The sequence below is a fragment of the Pogona vitticeps genome, chromosome 1, assembly GCF_051106095.1.
Source record: "Pogona vitticeps strain Pit_001003342236 chromosome 1, PviZW2.1, whole genome shotgun sequence".
In the NCBI taxonomy this organism is placed as follows: Eukaryota; Metazoa; Chordata; class Lepidosauria; order Squamata; family Agamidae; genus Pogona; species Pogona vitticeps.
This window is the reverse complement of record NC_135783.1, coordinates 277,757,415-277,777,493: the sequence shown is the minus strand read 5'-3', so window position 1 is coordinate 277,777,493 and position 20,079 is coordinate 277,757,415. Positions and strand designations below refer to the sequence as shown.

Below are 20,079 nucleotides of genomic sequence, written 5' to 3'. Positions count from 1 at the left end.
GGGTTTGAGTGCATGTACGTAAGACTGCATGCCATGGACAGAGTAGGGATTCTATTGGCATCCTTCCCACCTCACTGGACAACAGTCTCCCTGCCAGAACTGGCTGAGCTGGTCTCAGGTGTGGTGATGCTGGGGGACTTCAACAACCATATGGAGGCCAGGACTTTGTTTCTGCCATGATGACCAAGGGGCTGTCCGAAGTGGGATCTGGCTCCAGTCATATTACAGGTCACACTCTTGACCTGGTTTTCTGTACTGGGAAGGATGATGATCTGGGTGGGGGTGGAGGAACTCTTGGTAATTCCATTGTCATGGTCAGATCACTACCTGGTAGGGTTTAGACCTATTGAAACCCTGAGACTCTGCAGAGACTCTCCAGGAGGGGGTAGCAATTCAACTGATCCTCCCTGGGAGACTTATGGATCCAAATGGTTTCCTGATGGCTCTTGGGAAGGTCCTGCTGTCTTGGCAGATGATCTTATTGAGAACTTGGCTGATTGCTGGAGGAGGGAAATAACCATAACTATTGACAGAATTGCTCCTAAGCATTCCCTCCAACGAAGTGCAGCCAGATTAGCTCCTTGGTTTACTAAGGAGTTGGAGATGATGACATGAGTGGAATGGAGACTAGAGTAGTGATGGTGGAAAACTCAGAGCGAATCTGGAGGTGGAGCTTGACTGCAGTGAAGCCAGCAGTACCCGGTGAACAGCTCCGGGGAAAAACTGGAACCGCCTGGCCTGCCGTCCCTCTAGAAAGGGGGGGATGGAAGGGGGGCCCAGGAGAGGTACCTCCAAGCAGATGGTGAGCCCAGAAGGTAGAAGATTTGGCAGCAACGGGTCTTTCTTCCTTCTGAAAATTCACCCATGCACAGACCAGAGACGGGAGCCATATCTTATGGCAGAAAGCTGTGAGAAAACTCCACCCCCAAGTTCCCGAGGAAGGAGAACAGAACAACAGCAAAGTAAGCCTTTGATTTATTAATAGCCTCATTAATATATTGAAGAAACTAATGTCAAAATACCTGACCAAAAGGAGAGAGGAAGCGGTGAACCGGCATGCCAGCTTGTTTTTTTTTCTCAAAGCAAACTGTATAATTAGCAAGCTGGCCAAGATCATTTCACTGCGAGAAAAATTTTGTGTTTCTGGAAAAGAATCCCAGAGGAAATATCACTCAACAGGGACTGAAATCTTGTCAATGCTGTGCAATCTGGACTTTCCTTACTAGCTGAGTGGACTTTGAAAATAAAGGAGCAGGAGGCACAGGCTTTTGAGTGGGAGAAGCCAGTCAAATGGGACTTTGATAACAAAAGCGTCTTTGGTTTTGGAAGGAAGAATAAGCCCTGGGAAACGGACAGTAAACTATCAGCTCATCAGTGAGAGGAACTCAACAGAACAGACGGAGGACCGAAGAAAATTAGATCTGGAGTTATTACAGGACTACGACGGCTTTTCTTTTTAGAAGAGACTGGTCCCCTGTTTGATGCTTACTTTGGACCCTCCTTTGGCTGGACTGTGTGGATTCTGAGAATACTGTTATAATTTCTGGGCAAGGAGGAGGAGGACATACCCAGTGGGAATGTTGCCAGACAAAGAATGGCTGGTTACCATGCGAATGACAATAATAGGATTTCAGCAGATAAATCAGAAACTTAGACAGATAGAAGGCCTGATGAAGGGGAAACCATCAGAGGCTAAACAGCAACTGAATGAAATTGAAACTCCAGAACAGTTTGTATTGAGAGAGATGCCAGGTAACATGGTAGGTAACATAGATTGGACTAGAAGTTATCACGTGGGATACCCAGTTATACTAGTCAGAAAAGGTGATTTCAAAAATCATACTACTGTCCTGGATTTAATCTTATCTCCCCAAAATGGGAAGAAAATAGAGGCACAGAAACAAGAGAAAGGTAATGAGAAAATATGGGAAGTGCCAGAAATGGACAGCTTTCCAGACAGGCTGATATGTCCAAGACAACTGGAAAATGAAAAAGGGGATGTATTTTATAATTGGTCTCGATTTCTTGATAGAGTTGGAATAACTTAGACTTGAATCAAAATATGAATATAAGCTAATATTTAGAGGATAATCAAATAGTATACAGATATATATATATATATATAAAGAATACAAAGATTTTTTTTGTACTGGAAAATGAATGGATCAGAGGCATGCATACTTAATATGAATAGAGTGGATGATTGTATACTCTGTGTTCTCCTATCCTCAAAATCCTTTTCCCATCCCCTGCACTCCCTTTTACCTTTTGTATTCCCTACCCCATTCCTACTAGTTTAAAAATAATAAATAAATAAATAAAAGAAAACTCAGAGTGAATCTGACTGAACAGAGGCTAGAACCCATTGGAAAGCCTACTCCATGGCAGTGGCAACAGTGAAGAAGCTACTCTTCTCTACCATCATTTCATCTGCACAAAGTCATCCAGTGGAGCTCTTTCGACTGGTTAAGGGCCTGTTGCACAGATGGCCACAAGAGAAGGATGTTGGCCACTCAACAGCCCACTGTGAAGATTTTTTCTTGGCATTTTACAGAGAAAGTTGCTCAGGTCCTCTCTGACTTAGATACTGTAGTTGATGCGGGTCCTGTTGATGTAACTGTGGCTCCTGCTTGTCCTGTTATAATGGGTATGTTTCAGTTGGTGCAGCCTCTTTGGAGAAATGAAAGCTACCACATGTGTGCTGGACTCTTGCTCTTCCTGGCTTATAAAAGCAGCCAGAGGAAGACAGGCTGAGTGGTGAATGCCTACTTGCAAAAAGGCAAGGTACCAGATTGTCTAAAGGAGGCAGTAGTAAGACCTTTATTTAAAAGCCCTCCTGAATCCTGCTGTATTGGATAATTATTGGCCAGTCTCCAAAATTCCATTTTTGGACAAGGTCTTGTTATGGCATCTCAGCCCCAGTCTTGATCCATTTCAGTCTCGTTTCAGGCCTGATTATGGAAAAGAGATAGCTCTGGTTGCTTTGGTGGATGACCTATGCTGGGAACTAAACAAGGAAGTACATCCCTGTTGGTTCTGCTGGACCTTTCAGTGGCTTTTGATACCATCGACCGTGGTATGCTTCAGGGATGCCTTTCTGGGATGGACCTTGCAAGGGCTATTTTACAGTGTTTCCAATCCTCCCTGGATGGCCAAACTCGCAATGTGGTGTTGGGAGAATCCTATTTGACAACCTGGACATTGGTCTGTGTTGTCCCTCAGGGCTTAGTCCTTTCTGCCATATTATTCAACATCTACATGAAACCACTGGGGGATTTTGTCTGGAGTTTTGAGGTTCGGTGTCATCAGTATGCTGATGACAGCTAACTCTATCTCTTCTTCCATCTGATTCCAAGGAAGCTGTTCTGTGTCTTGTTGTCACTGATGGACTGGATGAGGGCTGACCCACTGAAACTTAATCGAGACAAGACAGAGGTGTTCCAGTTCAGCCACAAGGCAAATCAGGGGATAGGGTTTCAGCCTGTACTGTATGGGGTATACCCCCCCCCAAAGTCAGGTCTGTAGTTTGGATGTGCTCCTGGACTCAACTATGAACTGGGATGTACAGGTTCAGTGGTGGCCAGGAGTGCATTTGCACAGTTAAAGCTAGTGCACAAATTGCTCTCATTCCTTGAGATGTCCAATTTGGCCACAGTGACACATACCTTAGTTATATCTGATTTGTATTACTGCAACATGCTGTATGTGAGACTGCCTTTGAAAGTGTTTAGAAACTTCACCTGGTTCAAAATGCTGCAGCTAGATTGCTGATTGGTGCTGCTTATAGGAAGCATGTAACTCCCTTATTACAACATGGTTCCACCACCCTCCCAAGCTCATTTCTGGATACGCACGCACAAACACACAGAAGCACAGCTTAACTCTGTATGAAAATGATAACTTGAGTTCTGTGCTTGGCTTTTTCTTTTGCTAACTGTGTGCTAATAAGTTGAGGTAATTAGTAAAAATAATCATCCTTTTGTTTCATATATAAAGCATCCATTGGCTGTTAGGTACATTATACTTGCCCTGGAGGAATACCTTCTTAGAAATTTATTCTCTCTTTTGCTTCTCTGAAGTAAAGAACTAGTTAAGAGAGCTGCTGCTGTCGTTTTTTACTTGGATTTTACCACTCTGGTTCATACAAAGCATAACTCTGTGATGATGATCAAAGCTTGAGAATGCTCCGTTTACAGACCACCTACTCCTAGAACAACCCAGTCAACATGGCCAGTGGCTATGCTGACTGGTAGATTGTGACAGTAGGTGGTCCAGAATAGCATAGTTTTCAATAAATAAATAAACACACTCAGTCTTGCGGTGTTCAACCCCATGCAGAGTTCTGAAGGACTGAAAAGTTTGCTTCCCTGCTTTTTTTTCTTTTTATGTATTTTGTTGGCCCAATAGAGGTGTTGCCCAGTCCTGCTGTTTGAGTCCATCTGACAATAATTCATTTATCTGTATTTTCATGAGATTAATATGCCTTGGTTCCAAACGTTTGGGAGTTTACGTTGGCTGGTTCGGTGTGCTGACAAAAATATTGAGGAACGTTGCCTTGAGCAAACTCAGCATTGCTTAAGTAGTCCAATCAGTAAAAATGCTTTAATAGGTTTCAATATAATGCAGATAATTGTCATGTCCCTTCCCACCTCCTCAATTTAAAATTAGGTAGAAAAAAAACCCTTCTTACCTGATCTGTATTGCTTGGTCTAGCAGCTGAGCTGTCACTGTGAAGTGAAATTGATGGCATTATTTTATTCTACAGCTGTTGGGTTTTTTAACCTCAGCTGCCTCCTGTAATTCTGCAGATGGTAAGCATATGTTTATGGGCACACAGCACACTCAAAAAGTAGTAGTAGTTACACTGGTTTTGCCTATCTTTAATTCTTATTTGATACAAACAGCCAGAGTCTAAGAACTGAGGGCCAGTATACATTTATAAATTAATATTTCTGCACATTAATGCTCTGGAAACAGCAGGGTAGCTAATGATATGGTAATAAGCTGCCAGTTTTATTGATCATGATGAAAGCAGACAAGTGCCTTTCTTTGGTCTATGGATGCTTGAATATTTTACTTGCTATCTGCAGGGCAAACACAAATAATTGGTTGTATTTTTAAAGACTGCTTGTGAGTTTCATGAGTCTTACTTATTCTTGTTGTTATTAAGCAGTACAGAAAGCTATGATTTCAATAGGTTTATAAGCAGCACATATGCCTTAACCTTCTATTTACATACTCAGCAGGATTTCCTTTTCCTTTCTTGAAGCAATTGGTTCCATCTTTTAGTATTGAAAAGTACTATTTTTCTCAATGTAAACAGGGAAATGTAGATTCATGTTTACATTGAGGGAAATAGTGGTTTTCTATATTAAAAAGTGGTTTTATTTCATATTTTGAGATACAGGGTTGAAATGGTATTTAAATAGCTCTGAATGTTATTGTGAACATTATACTATTAATGGTTATTTTAAAACGATTAGGAATATAGTGATATAATTTGATAACATGTTCTCAATGCATCTTCTGATTTTATTTGTAAGGGTGCAATTCTCTGAAAATTGTAGCAACACACATGGAGTGTAATCTCCCCTTGTATTTTCAGGAGTCAGACTCAGTTCCCTCCTGCTGAAATATACTGATTCTTTCTAACTGGGAGTACGTCTTGGTTGAAGGATAAAAATCTGGCTAAAGGAAAAATCTTGCAACAGCTATACAGTGGGGTCTTGACTTGAGAACTTAATCCGTATTGGAAGGCGGTTCTCAAGTCAAAAAGTTCTCAAGTCAAATCTGCATTTCCCATAGGAATGTATTGAAAACCATTTGATCCGTATCTGCTCTTTTCCGTCCATAGAAACTAATGGGAAGCTGCTATTCTGCCTTCGACCACTAGAGGGGGATATTTTGTTTCTTTTTTTCTTAGGTCAAGAAAGGTTCAGGGAAGGCAGGGAAAATACAGTCCAGGCAGTACAGTACCAGGCAGTCTGAAGACTCCCAATCCATTCTCTAAACGCTGGGAGGAGTGAGGAAGCAGACAGGCACTCTTTTCACTGGCCAACAGTTAACCAAAAGTTCAAATTTTGCACTTTCCCTGCCTCCCACGTGGGCTTTTTTCAGTTCTTAACTCAAATGTAAGTACTTAAGTCAAGTCAATATTTTCCTATGAGAGTGGTTCTTAAGTCAAAATGTTCTTAACTCAAGTCATTCTTAAGTCAAGACCCCACTGTACAGTACACGTTTGTTAAAGCACTGTCTCCTTCAAGTTTAATTCCTGCAAAGGACTCAATAACATGAATGTAGTTTCAGGTTAGTGGCAGGTGAGTGTGTGTCCACTTAATGTCATCTGTGTGGCATCCCAATGCCGCTGCAGTAGATGCAGCACCGATTCTAAAAGAACATGTGCCGAATTTCAATCCCAGCACACCTATCTTACTGAGTACCAGGTCTGTCAGCCTCCAAAACTGGTACTTCATCAATGGGGAACTATCATTATGAATAAAGAAATATTCCTGCCCGGCTCCCCAATCCTCAAATATGATGTTATGGCTTTCACTGGGCAAACATCTTCCACGTGGCAACACCCTACAGTAAGGTAAACTCCCTTACTACGCTGATCCGTCTTGGATCGGCGGATATGAATCTGAATTGACCCTGCAACTAAACGAACATTCTGCCACTGCAACACTAATTTGGATGTGTCTCCCTTCCCAGTGGCCACCACCTCGCTGATCCTAAGAGCTCCAAAAAATGTCAGCAAAGACGCCACCTTAAATAGGACAGTTTCATAATCATCCCTACAAAGCACCTCCCATTGCTTACAAATATTTTCCAATAACTCTGGTGGTATAGGTACCCTCATATCTCTAACCCTGCCTTTTTCTTTAGACCAACCTTCAATCATTTTTTAAATGCGGTAGTCTGAAGAATGATCCCGATAACCATGGACCCTAGCGTAAAAGGCTAGTGCCGACAATCTGCCCTGTGTAGATCCCGGCGTCAACCCCTTCCTGTTAAAAAACACAATGAATTGCTGAAGGTGCTCAACTGGGGTTGGCCACTTTGGCTCCAGTTCAACTAGCTTTCTAAATTCCTTGAATTCTATACTCTCGGCCAGGTACCCTTTCTGTGTCCTTGATGCCAAGGCGAAGCCTATTGCCCTTTCAGCATCTTCTTGCCAATTTGCCAGACCTCTGGGGGAAGAATTTCTGGGAACTTGTTGGCTCCTGGGTCTAACTCCCTGAACTGCTTGATCAGTTGGCATGATAATGTGTCAGCTAAACTGGTATCTATCCCTGGCATGTGTCGGGCCTGAACCCAAATATTAAATTTCAAAGCCCACATTGTAAATGCCCTAACTAAAGTCATAACCCATTCTGAACGTGACATAAAGTTGTTTATGATGTAAGCCACTGCCTGATTGTTGCACCAAAACTGCACAACAGAGTTTGCCTATTCTTCCGCCCAGAGCCACAATGCCCCAAATATTGGGGAAAATTCCAGGAATGTCAAATCCCTGGTAATCCTGACTTGGTGCCATTCTTTTGGCCAACGACCAGCACACCATCTGCCCCTAACATAGATTCCAAACCCTAAAGGACCAGCAGCGTCCAACTGGACCTGAAAGTCCGCCTTAAGCCCCAATTCCCCTCTCCAGAAGGATATTCCATTAAACTCAGATAGGAACTGACCCCAAACTTGCAAATCTTCCCTCATGTCATGCGTAACTCTAGTCCTATGCAAGGGAAAACTGGAGCCCTTCTTTGCCATGCAAAGCCAACGCAAAAAGGCACAACCAGGCACCACCACTCTGCAAGCAAAGTTTAGATGGCCCACAATCTCCTGAAGCTCCCTCATGGACACCTTTTTCTTCTGCAGCATCCCTGCTATCCTGCCCTTAAGGTCGGCTAATTTACTCTCAGGCAGTCTAGATGTCTGCTTCACCGTGTCCAGCTCAATACCTAGGAACATCAGAGACGTGGCTGGTCCCTCGTCTTTTCCCCTGCCAAAGGTAGCCCGAGCTCGCTGGTCATTGATTGAAAATTGTTCAGAATCAAACTGCACATATATGAATTCTTCTCACCACAAAAAAGGCAATAATCCAAATAATGGGCCATAGACTTACAGCCCACTCCTGCACCTGAACTTCTACTCGAGGAATGAGCTAAAATGCTCTAATGCTGTGCATGAAACAGAGCAGCTCATGGACAGTGCTCTATCTATGTAAAAGGATCCCTGGAAATGAAAAACGAACATGTCAAAATCCAGCAGATGAACTGGCAAAATCCGGAAATTTTATATCACATTTCACTTTTTATATCACATTTTGCCACCTCCACCCCTACACCACACTTTCGTACCATGCGAACCGCCTCAAAGGAGGTGTAGCACACAGTACAAAGCTTCTGAAGGATGGCATCGTTAACCAACACCCCCTCTGTGTAGGACAAGTGGTGAATTAATTGAAACTCACCTTGAGACTTTTTTGGAACTATTCCCAAAGGTGAAACCCTCAAGGTCTCCAAAGGGGGCATCACAAAGGGTCCTAATACTCTCCCTTCCTTCACTTCTTTAGCAATCTTTGTCTGAACAATACCCTCTATGCCACAGACGGATTTCAGGTTTTGCACAAAGAAGGCTTTACGCTTACCAACCGCCGGTATCCTAAAACTGTACCTAAAACCTTCCAATAAATAACTGGCATCCTCTCTAATGGGATAACCAAGCAACCAAACTTCCAAAACTGTAATTTTAATTGAGCCGGGGCCTTTTTCCAGGGTTACCCCTGCTGCTATTGGGTTTTTTACCTCCTCCTGGACCCTTGCTCTGGTGTTAAGCCACAGCTGTGAAACAGGAGGCACTGGGATGCTGTCCTCCACACACCAAACACTCGCGTCTAAAACAGCATGGCTTCCTGGAACAGGCACCCTTGTAGTTGTAATCCCAGCAGAACATGTGGGGTTGAACTACCTGCCCCGCTCCAGCATGGGGATTTTGATTCCAAACAGTCTTCCTAATGCAGGGGTCAGGGAACTTTTTTACCTTTTACCCCCTAAAAAATTTATATACACTGACATTACCCCCTTGAAAGGAAGGAACTTGGTCACACGCGGTCAGTCAAGTGCCGCCACCAAAGTTTCGCCGCCGGGGCTGCCGCCGCTGCATGGCAGGGCTGTGTTCAGTCCTTGGCCCCGCAGGGGTGACTCCCTTTCTCTGCTGGTGGGTGGCTCCTGGGTGGCCATCAAAGAGCATCAGGTGGCTCACCCTCCGGGGGCACCCGATGCTGCCTCCCACTCTGGTACTGATTCCGGCAGCTGCTCGCTGGGGTGGATGTCGGTCTCGTCGTTGAAGCACCACAACAGCTGCTGCATGGAGGGCAAGAGGCTCCTCTAGGCCCAAACAGCCAGCGCGGAGGTGCCGCCAAAGGAAGCCACATGGCTGGGCAAGCGCCACTGTCGCCCAACGGGCTCCTCCGGGTATGGCCCAGTGCCAGGAGGCTGAGCCTGGCCTGGGCCGCCGTCGTGGCCGTGCCTGCCCCCTCCACCATGATCCACCTCTCCAGACACTGGAAGGAGAGGCTCCTCCTGGCTGGGGTGCTCCAGCCACTCACTCCAGCCTTGCTCTCTGCCATGGCCAGCCCTGCCACTGCCTCGGCTGCCATACGCCACTGGCCGGGGCCCATCACCGGCTGCCATCCACCTTCTTGAGTCCACAATGCATCTTCCACCCCCCCCCACACACACACACACGGGCTGGGGATGGGGGTAGGAAGGGGGCGATTGGACTGCCAGGAACCACCCTCCAGACAGAAGAGGAGGAGGGAGGGGAGTTTGGGTTGTGTCCTCATTACCCCCAGGATTTTCATTTTTACCCCATTTGGGGTAATTTACCCCTGTTCCCTGACCACTGTCCTAATGAGATGCCCACTATCACACTTGTCTCCAGAATGGCCTGGCTGGTGTCATAGATTGCAGCCAAAGCCCAGGAAGGGGCTTATCCCAGCACAAGTCAGGTTGAATCGCACTGCACATATGGTGTAACTACTGACCCGTCAGAGTCTCGCTTGGATGTCCCTGCTGACTGCTGCTCAGCTTCTAAGATGGCAAACCGAAACATTAGATTGTCTGCCATAGCTTTGAGCTTAGCCCAGCGATGTCTCCTGCCCTCCCTAGCCGAGTGATGTGGCTGCGCCTGGCTGGACTGTGGGGCCCAACTCACTGCTCTTTTGGCTTCAAAGGCAGATATTTTCTCCTGTAATTGCTGCCAAATGGTCCAAGATCCCTTATCCGATGAGGATTGTGGTGGTGATACCTGAGGAACTGGCCTCTTTTTGGTTGACTGCTATCCCTTCCTTTTACCCTGCCCCTTCTTTGAAGCCATTGCCACCTTTAAAGCTCAGTGCCACATAAGAACTACACAGGTCTTGGTGCCATAGTCGTCCAGCAAATTGCTACTTCTTTCTGTACTGCAACCTGGTATATTGCTACTGTAAGCAAATACCTACGCAGCGATATGTATGCACATGCCTATTTATTAAATCACTATCAATGTTTATAGTATCTATTTATCCAATGTAGTTAGTGTGACAAACCCAGACCTACTGGGATATGCCACATTCTAATTAAGCTGCCACCAACCATTCCCCACAAGGAGTCACACAGACCAGGAATGGATTTTTAACAAATAAAGGAATAAGGTTTATTTAAACAACACACAGGGAAAATAAAATGATCAAGTGAATAAGATACAGTAACGTGGCTTAGTCTCAATCATACATACACCAGTTTGGTTCACACAGAACACTTTTAACTTGAAGCACAGACCCTGAACCTATCAGTTCTGGCTACCCATACAGACACCTGAACCTATCAGGTTGGTACTGACTGACACACAGTAGTACCCTGTCTGACACACAGACTCCCACACCAGCTTCTTCTCCCAGCTCTCCTCTAGCTTCTAAGCTTCACACAAGCTCCACATATATATACAGTACAGCCCCTCCTCCTGATGTCCCGCCTTCCACTCCCCATAGGATGGAACTTTCCCTCCAAACCCATGACAGACAGGTAACATCAGTGCTGTATGTAACAGTTAGAATGCCTAAATATCAATTTGTAGTGAATGGCTATTTATTGAATCTTAAATTATTTATAGCATCTGCTTATACCACCCAAATTTATTTATTAATGATTAAATCCTATTAATTAGTCCTGTCTGATGTGTGATTTAATTACTGCCTATTAAATTTTAAGTACTATCAAAGTTTATTAATAATTGATAATCCAATCACTTAACCAGCCAATTTATTTAATTATGATTATTCTAATATTAGTACACTAACTTATTATTCATGATCTACAATTCCTAAGCAATCAAATACTAATTTAATTAAACCAGAACTAAGGATTGATTGATTGATTGATTGATTGATTGATTGATTGATTGATTGATTGATTGATTGATTGATTGATTGATTGATTGATTGAGCCACCCAATAACTGGAGTTGACCTAGGGAATACCTATGACTCCTAGATGAAAGAAAATGGTGCTTGGCCCAACTGCCACACATGTGTCCCAATTCAAAATTGAGTGCCAAAACTCCAACAAATATACTGAACTAATGCAAAAGGGGAGAGTGGGGGTGGGTGGGGTGGGGGCGTGAAATGCCAAACCACTGAGCCACCGAATGACCTATGCAGCTGTCATGCACCCCCAGTGTCCCCTGTTTGTTTTCCCACTCACAGCTTCACCTTTGGACACGACTTGTTCTTTTCACCCTTTTCCGCTGCCACCAGAGTGTATTACCCCCACTGTACCAATTATTTATTTATTTTATTTTATTTCATTTATTTATAGGAATATATTATTGCTGCCAAATATAACAATGTTTATTTATGGTTTGGTAGATAAATCGCAGGAGAAAAATAAGCTTGCTTGTATTCATTCACTTTAATCAAGGTCTCAATATATTTTGACTGACTATGTATTTCTTATTACTTTTAATGCTTTTATATCCTCTAAAACACCAACTTTAAGTAGCCTCATCTAAACACTTCTCAATCTTCTCTCTAACTGATTCTGTCTCACCCAGTTCTCTTGACTCTGCCCCTCCTGTCCTGTCATAGACTCCTGCTTTAGAGCTCTAAAATGACTGACAGGAGTGACGTGTGGGCTGTCCACCACAGCAGCCATTAAGGATCAGTTAAATAAACAATTAAGGATCAGTTAAATCTGTGTAACAATCAGATTGCTTCCCAGCATGTCTGGGCATTGAATGCTTAATTCGCCCCATGGAGAACAAGATGTTAAAAGGTAGGGTCCCAATGAGCTATTTCGCAGCACAGATCGTGCAAGCCGCACTTTCACACTCACCCCTTTCCCAGTAAAAAGCAGGCCACAAGCAAAATCAGAAGTTCCCCCAACTCAAATAAACAATCACAAAAACAATGAACAAAACAATGAAAAAAGGAAATTCCCAGCAAACTCCAGGGAGGGAGCCAATGTTTCCCACCCAATCCATTGTTGCTCAACTGGACACAAGCCAACAATGCAGTTCGGAGATGAACCGATAGCCATGCTCCTTCTCCCACCATTGCCAGTAAAAGAAGAGGAAGAGGAGGGGGGGACGACTCTTAAATAACCGAGAGTTCCCCCCTCTCCCAGGGAATACTGTCGCAAGACTTGAGAGGTCTCACAATTTCTGGGGATAGAGGCAATGTGAAGCCGCACCACTGAAGTGCGGCCCGGCCGTGGCTCCAACATTATTGTTATATACAGAAAGGTTTTCAGCAGCTAGGCTTAGAATGTGATCCCATCAGGATCAATTCTGTTGATTTGCCTGATTGTGTTGAGGCAGTTTTATCAGCAATTATACGAAATATAACAAAATACAATAATATATTGCATCTTTTCAATGGATATGTGGGAGCAAAGATCACCAGCATAGCAGATTCCTGTAAACACTTTTGTTAGAAGACACACAGATGCTGCTGGCGAAAACATTAATGTATCATTGTTCTGTTGATCTGCATCTACTAGAACAACAACTGGGAAGACAGTAGAAGGATAAAGAAAACCGACTTGTAGTTTGTGGCTCAGTTTTTTTCCTATAAGCAAGCTGACATATGGCAAATCATGCTTCTGTATTAAAACACACAGGTGAGGGACCAGATGGGTTCCTCCCATTTAATCCTTGTCATGGTTTATCTGGTACATTTGTTCTTTCTTATTTACAGTTGTATGGTTATATCTAGACAGCACTGCTGTACTATCTTAAAATACAATTATTTTATGCTTTTAAAAAAGTGTGTGTGTGTGTGTGTGTGTGTGTGTGTGTGTGTGTGTGTGTGTGTGTGTGTGTGTGTGTGTGTGTGTGTGTGTGTGTGTGTGTGTGTGTGTGTGTGTGTGTGTGTGTGTGTGTGTGTGTGTGTGTGTGTGTGTGTGTGTGTGTGTGTGTGTGTGTGAGAGAGAGAACCCACAAAGGAGATTCTTTTCTGGTTGTTGTTAACAATGATTAACAGGCCCTCTCAAAGGTCAAGAGAGACTTGGGCCACTTCCTTTTTCTGATGCTCTCTGTAAGTTTTTTCAAATGAGAAAATACCAAAAGAAGGTTAAAAAAAATTGAAGCTCCCCTCTGATGAGCCCTGAGGATTAATATGTTTATGTGCAGCATACAAAATGGCATCAGTATTACTGATAACCTCTACCATAAGATCTCTGATAAGGAACCAAGATAAAGCAGTTATTTTTGCATTCAATGGTAGATCATAGCATCAGTAGATGAATAATTAGAGCTGCTGCTGTAACAGTTGCTCTGACAATTCTCTGAAGCTAAAGGCAGAGCACAGACTACAACTTGACTTTCCTGTGACAAAAGCCTCATACTGGTTCTTTGACTAGCCTTTTCAGAAAACTATGTTTTATAGGCACACACACTCTATTACTACATTTAAAAACTGGTGGGGAATCTCTGTTAAATCACTAATTAACCTGTGTAGCAAGAAAAGCACACCGCGTAAAGCACACGGTTCAAGTTGTAGAAACAGTGGGCAGTTAGATGACCTATGGGTGGTATGTGAGTTGGGCCATTCTCCAGCTTAGAATGCTTAACAAATCCAGATGAAATGCTCAAGAGGGAAGCAATGAAAGTTCAGGGTTTGCTTTTCCCCTTTTAAACGGGCAGAGTGTGCTGTATACTTTTAGCGCTGAGAAATAAAACAGTAGTCAAGCATTTATATTCTAAGCCTCAAAGCCAGCAGCGCCAATCAACAGGTGTTTAATCTTAAGCACAGGCTGAAGAAATCTTATTAAAGTGAAGTGATGTGCCTTGGTTGCAGTGTACATTGGATGTGTCTGGAATTTTGGCTTTTATTAATGCTGATTTTTAACCTGGATTCCCAGATCCAGTTTTAGTTATAGGTAACTACCGGTGACCTGGGCAATGTGAATTCTTGGATGTAGAGCCAGTTCGGTGAGGCTTCAGATAGTATTGCTGTGTGATGGATTTGTACAAATGCAGCAAGAGACCTTGGTTTTCATTTACACCTATTTAAATACTAGTCTCAGACAGTTGTGTGTGTGTTTTCTTTATATTGACTGATTGTTCGCTAGCTGCCCTTTTCAAAATCATATTAATGATTGGTTTATAAGGTATCCCTGCCGAACAACAACCTTACCTCATTATTCAGATGACTTCATAGTTTTTACAAATGAAAAGGTTAATAAATGTTCCATGAGATGCTGCGTGTGATCTGGTTATTGCTATTAATATTTTCAATTAATATTTGATCTTGAAATAACAAGCAGGAAATGGTGTTGGCTGATTACCTTCTGCTGCCAGAGAAAATGAATGCATAAATGTTAAATGTTGCTGCATTTGCAAAGCTTGAAGCACCATAGCCTATATTTTATTTATAGTGTTAGCTCTGTATTCTGAATAAGATACGGTGTTCTCCATCTGTTCTGTAGCATCCATTCTGTTGCATTTTAACTGGAAGTAGCTGTTGTTATCTTTGATCAAGTGTTTGGTGTGGTTTTTTTTTTTCTGTCAAAGGATGACCTTGATGATACACTTAAGTTTTCAAAGACTTTTTTCCCCCACATAAAATGTGAAATGTGTGTGCATGGAAGATTTACAGAGGATGTTCTTATTCAAAGTTGAAGGTGTGAGCCTGTATAACTAAAGGGGGAAAAAGTTCAGTATTACTACGTGCAAGTCTGTCAGAATTTTGTTTAGTAGCCAAGGATTTTGTTACCTCCCCCAACTAACATGTGTTGGTGTTTAGGGATGGGCTGATTTTCTAAATACACCAACAGTGGCTTCAGAGGTGCAGTCCTGCTCTCAGTTCTACTGAAGACAATAGGGTACAAAAACCATTCTGAGGAATTATTTTATTAAATCATGTTATTATAATGTAGCCATTTAGTAGACCTAGTGCAGGTTAATGGAAAAGAAGGGTTTGCTCTGTGGTAGGCCTTGCAGTGATTTCCCTTTTCATATTTTCTATTGCTCATCTGTCATTGTTAATGGTTTGTTTGTTATTCTCAAGCCTGAACATAATTTACTAAACAGTTTGGTTTCTTCAATAAAATTGAATATAGTGGCACTTAAGCACCCTGAGCTACACGCTGAACTGGGGCTTTGGAGATAGGAAGCAAAGAGGAAATATTTCAGGCTTAACCCTCTGCGTATGAGCAAGTCTTGAGTTTCATTTTTTCCTAGCTGGTACAGTTAAGATCAAAATTTGTTTTTCCCAACAGGTATATTAACATATATTTGTTAAAATCTAAACTTATTTCTCAGTTACTTTTGATAGATTAGTGTACAGGAGTATACAATACTGTTCTGTAAAATTATTTTTAACAAGGATTTGTAAATAATGACTGCAGTCCAACTGGTTAGCTGTCATAACTAATGTAGCTTTTCATGATAATCGTGCGTCTTTCATATAAGCACCAGATTTATACTACTGTACTTGTGGACTAATGTATAAGGGTTATTCTTAGATATAGAATCATGGGATGTTGTAGATCATTTTGCATGATGCATACATAATTTTCAGAAGCTAATCTACCTGCCTTTCATCTTTAAAGATTCTAGACCAGTGTAGAGTAATAAAAGTACAGTACAGTAAAACAGTGAATCACAGAGCTCCATTGCAACTTGAATAAAAACCTACCAAATTTTAAGTTAATCAATAAACAAAATGTTAACAAAACAATAATCTATTGGTTGCATCATGTTGCAAAAAAGGATGCAGAAGACATTTCTGCAAAGGTGAACTGGGGCTTTGGAGATAGGAAGCAAAGAGGAAATATTTCAGGCTTAACCCTCTGCGTATGAGCAAGTCTTGAGTTTCATTTTTTCCTAGCTGGTACAGTTAAGATCAAAATTTGTTTTTCCCAACAGGTATATTAACATATATTTGTTAAAATCTAAACTTATTTCTCAGTTACTTTTGATAGATTAGTGTACAGGAGTATACAATACTGTTCTGTAAAATTATTTTTAACAAGGATTTGTAAATAATGACTGCAGTCCAACTGGTTAGCTGTCATAACTAATGTAGCTTTTCATGATAATCGTGCGTCTTTCATATAAGCACCAGATTTATACTACTGTACTTGTGGACTAATGTATAAGGGTTATTCTTAGATATAGAATCATGGGATGTTGTAGATCATTTTGCATGATACATACATAATTTTCAGAAGCTAATCTACCTGCCTTTCATCTTTAAAGATTCTAGACCAGTGTAGAGTAATAAAAGTACAGTACAGTAAAACAGTGAATCACAGAGCTCCATTGCAACTTGAATAAAAACCTACCAAATTTTAAGTTAATCAATAAACAAAATGTTAACAAAACAATAATCTATTGGTTGCATCATGTTGCAAAAAAGGATGCAGAAGACATTTCTGCAAAGGTGACTGGATAGAATGATACTGATGATTATGATATTCTCAGGTACTCACAGAAAAGAGAGATTTTTTTAGAACGCAGCTGCACGTTTGGAAAGAATACAAAATGAAGTATTTCACGCATTAATCACCAAGAATCTCCACATGATCCTGTTTACTCAGAAGTTATAGTCAGGAGCAACACAGTACAACAATCCAGTTTATGCCTGTGTACTCAGATGTGAAACAGACTAGAGAAGTATTTGGGTGTTTTGGAAACTGACACTGCAAATATGCTTAGAGGGGAACACCTAACCTTGCCTTCTCACATCATCACATTGTTCACAGTTTCAGCATCAAGTCTGAAGGAGAGGCTTTCCTAATCACCTGGTAAGTCTGAGTCCCTGCATCCTCACAGAGTGTACACATGGGCAGGATCCTTCTGTGCCTCAGACCCAGTGCTGAAACTATGAACAAAATAATGACGGAAGGGGGGAATCATGCAGATGCATGCACATATACCTTGCCATCCCATTGACAGGAACAAACCCCCTCCCCAAAGACACATGCATGTACAGGGAAAACATAACCACCTTCACAGAAAATACAGGCAAATATTGCCTCTCCATACATTTGGGCTCACATTGATTTCCTGTCTTTCTACTTCCATTTCATTCTTCTGGAGATACACCGTATTGCTCTTTTTTAAAATGTTGCACTACACAGAGGATTCACTCGAGGAATGAATGTGGGCTGGTTGGAGATCGCAGCTCCTTTTTTTAAAAAGAAACTTTGTCAAGATTGTTTGTGGATAATGGCTGTTTGTGACACCAAAGAAAATTTGGCCCCCTCCACAAGTTCAGGAAACCTTGATACCTCCCATTAGGGAAAGCTATACTGTGAACCTTCCCTCTGTCCTTTCTTGCATGGTACTGAGTTGAGGGGATCATGTTGGTCATTCCGCGCCACTTGGTAATTATTAGTGCTCAGTAGTCCTGCAGCTAGTGTTGCAGTACTCGGGAGATTCAGGAGGAAGTAGACAAAGAAAATGAAGTGAGCAACATCCCTCTCTTCCAGCACTGGGTCCTTGCAGCATTTGCACCAGTGATAGTCTAGACTAAAGTAGTATCTCAGAGACATATGACTTAAGTTTGTGGTATCCTCAGGTATATACTACTCCAGAGGTACCTCAAAATGATATTTATATACAGTAAGGTAAAGGTAAAGGTTCCCTTTGACATTTTTAGTCCAGTCGTGTCCAACTCTAGGGGGCGGTGCTCATCCTGTTTTTCAAGCTGTAGAGCCAGCATTTGTCCAAAGACAGTTTCCGTTGTCACATGGCCAGCGTGGCTAGGGAACGGCGTTTTACCTTCCCACCGAGGTGGTACCTATTTATCTACTCACATTACATGCTTTCGAACTGCTAGGTTGGCAAGGAGCTAGGACAAAGCGACGGGAGCTCACTCCGTCACGTGGATTCAATCTTATGACTGCTGGTCTTCTGACCCTGGAGCACAGGCTTCTGCGGTTTAGCCCGCAGCGCCACCACGTCCCTTTTATATACAGTACAGTACTAGGCCACAAATGGGGTCATTTGGCTATGCATGTGGCTAACATAATAAATAATTATGCACCATCAAGTTGATTCTGGCTTATGGTGGTACTTTCCAGGGTTTTCTAGGTATAAAATACACAGAAGTGTTTTACCATTCCCTTCTTCTGGGGGGTATCTGGGACTGTGCATCTAACTATAAATTATTTTGTGTGTTTTTAGTTGACTATAACCTATATTACCAGCTTTCTTTTCTATTGCAAAGGGTGTCCTTCAAGATGTGAAAGTCATCTTTATGCCTAATGGATATATAACACAGTGTCCCAATCTGAATCGCAGTAAGTAGCAAACCCTATGTTTATAACTTTATCAATTTTATATCACTACCTCTTGTTGTGTAAGCACTTGACAGATCTTGGTCTCATTTAATATTTTACTTTCCAGTAAGCCCAGCCATGGAAGTTTTAAAACAAGAGACTGGTTGTTTGAAGCCTGTTTTATTGTATTATATATTCAGATATTCATGTTTATTTTCTGATTGTTAGAACTCATCTGTTTGCGCCTCTTGTGAAAGCTGAAGAATTCTGATTTGCACTTCCTCTTCCTTAATTGAGTTGATTACTCTTCATTAGTTTCACATTATTCTGATCAGTGCTCAGATGTTATTTGTTAACAAGCCATGTATTTCTGCACCATATTATTTTTGAGTTAGCACTATAACTAATAATTATGAAGTTACATGTAATAAGCAACAAGTGTTTACTTTCAGAAGTTACTTTACTGAGCACTTTTAGAAGAATTTTGATAGAAAAAGTTTAGGTTGTATGGCATTTAGCTGTCAGTTATTAAGTGGAAACCCTGATGTCTGAGCGTTCAGCCTGGAGGCATGCGATGCATCATGGCCTCTCCCATTTTGAAAAGACCCTTGTCCAGCAGGCTGAGGCCAAGAGGCAGTCCTGAAACAGGCAAAATCAGGGAGCTGGACAGGCGACAGATTGTATTTGTCTTCAGTGTGGAAGGGATTGTCACTCTCGAATTGGCCTTCTCAGCCACACTAGACGCTGTTCCAAGTCCTGCATACAGAGCACGTTACCATAGTCTCTTGAGACTGAAGGATGCCTAATCTAATCTAAGTGGCAAGGAAATTGTTCTTTGGTTTGTCCATTGATTTACAAATATTTCATAAGTGCACTGTCATATTTGACCACTAGAGTGAACCAGAGAGTTTTTCTTTATTTTTGTGCCATGTTGGTAGTGACAAATGTGACACATTAACAATATGCAATTCAGTGAATTGTTTCTGCATTTGGAGCAATGATAATGGCAATGGCAACCTGTCTTCTGGAAAGTAGTGAACATAGCAATGAGGTTGTTTTAAAATAGTTGAATCTCTCACACTGACCACAAAACTGCTCCTCAGATTTGATCAGCCCTTAAGAGTTGTGATGACTGCTCTGTCCCTAAGCTGGTGAAAGACAAGCTGAACTGCAGTTTTTCTGCCCTCATCAACACACTGTAACATGGGCAGACAAGTATATATAGTGAAAGACAAGATAATCTGCATTTCTTAATCTCTTGTTTATGTCCGCTTACATCTTCACAGGTAATTTTCTCTCCCTAATCCCGTTTT

General features: G+C 42.0%; 1 protein-coding gene across 4 annotated transcripts in view; it reads left to right on the top strand.

Moving 5' to 3' along the window:
• NELL1 (neural EGFL like 1) overlaps positions 1-20,079 on the top strand; it is a 670,736-nt gene that overhangs the window by 175,900 nt on the left and 474,757 nt on the right. For all 4 annotated transcript variants that reach the window (XM_072985884.2, XM_072985883.2, XM_072985886.2 and 1 more), the window contains exon 6: positions 18,715-18,787. In XM_072985884.2, coding sequence (XP_072841985.1) covers positions 18,715-18,787 — 73 coding nt within the window. The remainder of the gene's footprint in view (positions 1-18,714; positions 18,788-20,079) is intronic.